Source organism: Rhamphochromis longiceps, linkage group LG12, assembly GCF_057381845.1.
Source record: "Rhamphochromis longiceps isolate RC_006_pf linkage group LG12, R_longiceps_female_GT1.1, whole genome shotgun sequence".
Classification (NCBI taxonomy): domain Eukaryota; kingdom Metazoa; phylum Chordata; class Actinopteri; order Cichliformes; family Cichlidae; genus Rhamphochromis; species Rhamphochromis longiceps.
In genome coordinates this window covers 40,291,638-40,298,975 of record NC_140568.1, presented here as the reverse complement: position 1 = coordinate 40,298,975, position 7,338 = coordinate 40,291,638, and the positions used below count along the sequence as shown (strand labels likewise).

The window sequence follows — 7,338 nt, the reverse complement described above, 5'->3', positions numbered from 1 at the left end:
TGGCTATGAAGAATTAAGCAGCAGATAACTCGAACCCTAGACATATTAAAGTAAAACTACGTGCATGGAAAACCCTACAGTGTTGATGCTGAAAACACAAAAATGATCCAGCATCTATGAAAATGCAATGTGCGCAAATTGCGGTTCAGGTGATTTGCATGAAACCCAAGCTGCAGCTCCAACTAAATGAAACCTGTTGTTAGCAATACACGTATGAATCAAACGTGCAACATTCACACTTCAGGTTTCACCCCTTTAAAGTGCTCAAAGTTTCCCGGGGGGGGGGGGGGGGGGGGGGGAACTGTGCTGCAAAAATAAAACAACACACGTACACAGAGCAGAACAAGGAAGGAAGAAGGCAATAGCTTGTGGTAAGTTTAAAGAATCTCGTGGTTAAAGTCAGGCAACCAGACCAAAACTATAGTCTATAATAATGGCTTTAACTTATTAAATGATAGTAACAAAATTGCAAAACAATTCTTTTTAGCGGTTAAATGTAAGCCATGAAGACTTTAACATGCATTTTGAACCTGACAACCAGTTTTTGCTCTTAGTGCGTCATCCCTCATCTTTAATATAAAGCTTTTTTTAAAACATCAAACACAAAGATTTGCAAAAATGCTACAATGAAAATCAACTGGATCTACTTTCTTTCCCACTACTGTCCGTTCTTGACCATTTCATGGCTTGAACAACAAGATGTTATGTTAATCAAGTTATCAACAGCAAGCTGATCATGTAGAGCCTTTGGCACAGGGGAGGCAGATAAAAGTGCATTGATAGTTTGTAAAACTAAGGAATAAAACAAGAAAAGATACCTGGGCAGTTATTAGAAGCTGAAGTGTTATGTTCACGATTAAAAGTCCACCTTCTTCTAGCTTCTCAGTTGTCTTTATCCAGTTTCCGCAGTTTTGTATTTAAAAAGGAGCTCTTTGCTTTGAAGCTCATTGGCTAGTTATAAGCTGTTTAATCCAACACCGCCTCAAATAGTGATGTTTATTGCACATCTGGATCAGTCTTTAAATAGCAGCAGGAAAAGCTGTTGCTTTGTGTGATTAAGGAGAATTTTTTTTTACGTGACATGACACCAATTTTTATAAAAGACTTTGCAGGACAAGATGTCACTCAGTTAATTGCGGTAGGTGAGGAGGAAGATAATGACACCAGTCAGAAGCACCATCATCATCACCACAGATGTTAGGAGTAAGGCACGACACACCGGGTGTCTCGTCAGTCTGAACACAGTGCCGCGTGAATGACCGTGACCTTCTGCGTTCCCACTGGGAATGCCCACGTCCAGAGAGCGGTGGATGGATCTCAGAGACGTTAGCGACTGCCGAGGCCACCGACGTTGTCCGTCAGTAGACCTTAAAAACAAAAATTAAATAAATTCAAACTAAATGTTTTGTGCATTTATTTAAATAATTTAGTTCTGCGCAGTTACCAGTGCAAAAATATTTAGAAAAAAAATACACAATCCATCTATACACACACCTTTTGCTGATTAATAACTGATATATTGCTCCGACCCAATTTCACAGCTCTACTATCACCAGTAAAATACATTTCAGATAAACAGCGCAACTTGTTGATTTCACTCCAAAACAACATTAAGATTAATATGAGTATTAAAATATTCCTGCTATTCAGTTTTTCCTTTGCAATACTGGGGAAATCTAGTAAGAAAATAGTTGAACTTTCAAAGAACCACTTGGACAAAAAGGCAAGAAGAAGGCTTTCACCCTCACTGACCTTTTGACCTCCAGCTTCCCTTTGCTGCGGAGGAAACGGATGCTGTAGACTCTCTGCATAGCAGCTGGAAGGTAAGACAAAACATCTGAGTCTGTGGCCAGTTTTGGCAGGCCGAGGGAAGGCAAGGGTGTAAAGCTGCGGCACAGCGGACACTGAATGGCGTTGGGCTCGGCCGACTTGACGTTCATGCGAGCCAGGCACTCCAGACAGAACGTATGCTTGCACTGCAGCATCTTGGGGCAGCGGAAGACATTGTTGAATTGACTGAAGCAGATGGCACACTCCAAGTCTGGACAGTTTTCCTCAGAGCACTGAGTTGGGAGGGGAATGGGATGGAGGTCTGTGGAGGGGATGATCACAGAGATCTGATATGAAGACGGGGTGCCAAACGCAGAGTAGGGATTTGCTGTGAAACCAGGTTCTGGGGTAGAGACTGAAGCTAGATCAGACTGAGACCTGGCTCCAACACTGAAGTCTGGATTTGAAGCTGGAAGCGGGAATGTAGAACTTGGCGATCGGACCAGGGTTTGGGGACCTTCTTGGTCTGATGAGGCCTCGTGTGGAGGAATGTTGTGGCCTGAAACTGTAGCAGAACTATTATCTGGGTGGATGACTGGAGAAGACTGATCGCACGATGGCACTAAAGCCAATTCGTGGGGTGAACTTCGAGATGCTGCGGCACCACTCAAATGAGAATCAAGATATTCATTTCCGTAGGGATTCATGTCTCATGTGCTGACGCGCTGACAAGCTGACAACACAGGAACAACAAAGCTGCAACGAGATGAAGCTTGAGCCTTCAGCAGTAACCAGGGACGAGACGCATCAGTTATGGATTAACAGACTGGACAGAGGGATGCTGCTGCTCCCTAATCTTCAGATCATCACACCCTTTCCACACTCTAAAAAGGAAACACACTGTCAATAACCAAAACTACCACTATTAAATCTTATTGCCTCAATTGAATCTAAACACCGACATTAGCATTTCCCCTGTGTGAACCATTAAAATAAAGTTATTCCCAGTTTGATGCCAATGTTCCCTGCCCTACACTAATATCTTTTTAATATAATTTATAATAGAAATAACATTTGGACATTTTCTTCAGTGTGGTTCTACCAGCAGAGCAACAGCCAAGGTCAAAGTCAGATACCTGTAATATCGACTGGATATTTTGTAACATAGCAACCAGAGTGTCTCAGCTGACAAGATACTCCAGATTCCGAAGCACTCACAGCTGGAGTTTTTCAGCATGGTCAAAAAAATGTTTTTGTGTTAATGCACTCTTAGAAAAACCTCTTTAAATAAAAATTTAAAAAAAAAAAAAAAAAAACCTCTTTAAAAATTTTTTATTTTTTTTTATTTTTATTTTTTAAAAGGGACAGGGATAGCTCAGTAGGTAGAGTGGTGGCCCCATGATCAGAAGGTCGGGGGTTCAAATCCACTGAACGGCTACCCTGAGGTACCGTCCCTACACACTGCTCCCCGGGCGCCCAGTGGCTGCCCACTGCTTCACTGAGTGAATGGGTTAAATGCAGAGAGGAATTTCCCCACGGGGATCAATAAAGTATACGTCATCATTATTATTATTATTATTATTATACTGAAAGACCAACTGTGACCCAAGAAGCGAGGTTAACACAATATTTATGTAAACACAGGTATCGAGGGGCATAAATGTGTACTGGATACTATTGTTTAAATACTGCAATCTGAAGAGGCAGAAGTAGCTTACGCATCATATTTATGGCTGTTGTGGGCACTTAACAATTTTGCTCACCTATATCAGTGCTGCTGCTGGTGAAGCAGACACAAGAGTGCTTCTCCTTAAAACATCAGATCTGCATAAAACTATATTCAACTATTTTAAAACTACCAATTTCCAAGGGCCTGTGCATAAAAAAAATACGCCACTTTCTTAGAAACTACAGAAAAGGACAAACTGACAGTTTGCGAATTCAAAATGCAACAAAAAGCACAAAAGCTTTTCACTGAAGCCATTCCAGCTTTGCAGGCAAAGCACACTTCTACATTCACATTCATGCTGTCTCAAACACAAAGTCCACATACACTTCTCTACCAAACTTTTGACCACACGTTTGATCTTTAAGACCTCAGTCTGAAATTGATTGGTAATTTATTTCAACATGTGAACAATATACAAGTACATTTAGAAAAGAAATAAGAGAGAAAAAAAATATACTATACAAATTACATACAAAAAACCATTCTGATTAATTTACATGTTGAAAGGGAGTGGGAAGAAGTATACACTTATTTAATCCCACCCCTTTGCCATAAATTATCAGTGAATATTTAGTCAGCTTCCTTACTGATATAATTTGTAATAAAAATAGTGAACAGATTTCTGATATACTATATACTATAATATCACATCATGAATTTTTTGTTTGTTTGTTTTTAAATAGAGACATTCACTTAATTTAAATATTTTCCTTTTCTTTATAGATCGAGAAGATCATATTTTTATAACTCTTTTTGAACAGTTTTATGTTTGGACATTGCTTTAATTCCATATTCAGACTGTTCCATAGTTTCACTCCTTGAACAGAAACACAAAAGCCTTTTCTTGTAGTACGTACCTTCATTGTTTTGAAGTTACAAAAACCCCTTAAATTATAACTTCCTTCTTTAAAAAAAAAAAAAAAAAAAAAAAAAAAAAAAAAACACACACATACTCTGAATATTACCTGGCAGTTCTTTATTTTTTGCTTTGAATAGAATTTGTGCTGTTTGGAATTTCACTATATCGTCAATTTTCAATATTTCAGACTGCAAAAATAGTGAGTTTGTATGTTCCCTATAACCTGCATTGTGGATGATTCGAATTGCTTTTTTTTGAAGAGTAAAAAGTGAATGTAATGTGGTTTTATAGTTGTTGCCCCAGACCTCTGCACAATAGCTTAAGTATGGTGAAACCAGTGAACAGTAGAGAATATGAAGTGATGTTCTGTCGAATACCTGTTTTGCCTTGTTTAGTACTGCAATGCTTCGTGATACTTTGGAATGAATATATCTTACGTGAGCTCTCCAGTTAAGTTTTTCATCTATTATTACCCCCAGAAATTTATTTTCACTGACTCTTTCAATATCAACACCATTTATTTGAATCTTTGCATTTGTATTTAAACTACTATTTCCAAATAACATAAGTTTAGATTTATTCAAATTTAATGATAATTTGTTTTTATCAAGCCAGAACTTCACTTTACTTATTTCATTAGTCATATCCTCCAATAAATTCTGCAGATCATCACCAGAGCAAAAAATGTTTGTATCGTCAGCAAAGAGAACCATTTTTAATACTTTGGACACTTTACAGATGTCGTTAATGTACAAGTTGAAGAATTTTGGACCCAAAACTGACCCTTGGGGTACACCACAAGCAATGTCCATACATAAGGAGCAACCACCATTTATTTTCACAAACTGCTTTCTGTCACTTAAATAACTCCGGACCCAATCTAAAACTACCCCTCTGACACCATAACGTTCCAGTTTTCTTATTAATATATCATGATCTATAGTGTCAAATGCCTTTGTCAAGTCTATGAATAACCCAGCCACATATTGCTTTTTGTCTATGGAATTTGTGATGTATTCTATTGAATCTAATAGTGCCGATGATGTTGATCTGCTTGATCTGAATCCGTACTGACTCTCAGTGAGTAGTTTATGTTTATCTATAAATTTTTCCAGTCTGTTTTTAAACAGTTTTTCAAGAACTTTTGAGAATTGAGGTAGTAAAGAGACAGGCCTGTAGTTTGTGAAATGGTGTTTGTTTCCAGATTTGTATAGAGGTATAACTTTTGCTATTTTCATTCTGTCTGGAAATCGACCAGTTTGAAATGATAAATTACAGATGTATGTAAATGGTTTTATAATAGCCTCAATGACTCTTTTAACCACTATCATATCAATATCATTACAATCCAAAGATTTGTGATTTTTACATTTTTTGACAATTTCAAGAACTTCATTTTCATCAACGGCTGTGAGAAACATAGAATATGGATTTCTGTCAATCAGTGTATCGGGTTTTTCCTGTGCTTTCCCAGGATGAGTGATTGTTCTTGCTAAATTTGGTCCAGCAGTTACAAAGAATTCATTGAGACTATTTGCCACAACATCCATATTGTATTCTTCATGGTCATTACAAATGAAATACTTGGGATAGTTCTTTTGTCCAGTCCCACATTTTATAACACTGTTCAGGATTTCCCATAATCTTTTATTATTATTATTTCTATTTATATCTAATTGCTTCTTATAGTATTCCTTTTTACTAAATCTAAGTATATTAGTTAACCTATTTTTATATCTTTTGTATCTGATTTCAGCATCTTTAGTTCTCGTTCTTAAGAACTCTCTGTATAGAGCATTTTTCTTTATACATGCATTTTGCATGTATAAAGAAATTGACACAAATGACTTTAAAATATACATATAGGGTGCTCAAGACACCTGGAATAGTTTTTAATTTTCAAAACTAAGGATTTCTAGCAGTCGACATTAAAAAACAAACAAAGAAAGCGCTTACCGGTACCACATCCTGTGGTTCTCTCACATCAGCTCTGTATTAAACTGGCAACAGGTTTCCACTGGTTTGCATAGCTTTACGTAAAACTGAATTACAGTCTGTGTTTTAATAAACAACATGGTGCTAGAGCCACGTTCCACAGAGTATCCAACTGCACAGGAATTTGCATTGTCCGGTTTATTTACAAAAGGCAAATGTCATGCAAAATAACACCGGCCTGCTCGCTGTGACAGTCTAAAGCACACTGAGCAGGAATCACCTCAGATGCTTTAACGTGTAACTGAACTCCAAAAACTTTTACATGAGTCATCCTCTCGAGGTTAGTATTTTTTCGTATTTACATAAAGACTGGCATTTCCTAAAAGAGTGGACACAAATATGAATGAGTCACAAAAGCCAGTCTGTGTGGCGTTTTTAAAATTACCCCCATAAGGAGTTCATCAATATGGATACATATAAATAATGTTGCGGCATTTCAGATGTTTTCTTATATTGCAGTAGGCCAAGTTTTCAAGATGGAAACGATGATCCACAACAAGGTGTTAGGTGAAGAGTTAAGTGGGGCATAAAGTTAGCTCGGAAAACCAAAACAAAACTTGAATCTTCATCAACAACAAAATCAACACATTACACTCTTTAACCATAAAGAGGATAAAACGATGACACCATTTACTTCATGTAAAACAGCTGGAGTGGGAATTAAAAGACAGCAAAGATCAGAAACGATCAGTTCTTTCGTCACAACTTTACACAACACAAAGCCGAATTCGACTTAAACCTCTCTCGATGTGTAAAACCTCTACGACAAGTCGTTCTGCCCAGTGTATGCGCTGGTGTATAAACAACAAACGTAAAATTGTTTGATTTATGAGTGAGGTGTGGTGAGCGTGCAGAGAAAACTGCTCTTACCGCTCATAATCATCGCTATTTGCAGCCTTTTCTTGCCCCACGCTTCACCATTATGAGTCGGTGCCTCGGATAAAACGACCCTTCGGGTTTAACTGTAACTGCCAAAGTTGGTTTT

The 7,338-nt window shown here is 37.7% G+C and overlaps 1 protein-coding gene across 1 annotated transcript; it reads right to left on the bottom strand.

Annotated features, from left to right (window-relative positions):
* Nucleotides 1-452: 452 nt before the first annotated feature.
* LOC146657957 (uncharacterized) lies at nt 453-7,338 on the bottom strand. Its single transcript, XM_085427086.1, has 3 exons — nt 7,224-7,338; nt 1,753-2,654; nt 453-1,367 (listed from the first exon to the last, which is right to left on the bottom strand). The coding sequence occupies exons 2-3, from the start codon at nt 2,475-2,477 to the stop codon at nt 1,130-1,132; spliced, it is 963 nt and encodes a 320-aa protein (XP_085283212.1). The 5' UTR covers nt 2,478-2,654; nt 7,224-7,338; the 3' UTR covers nt 453-1,129.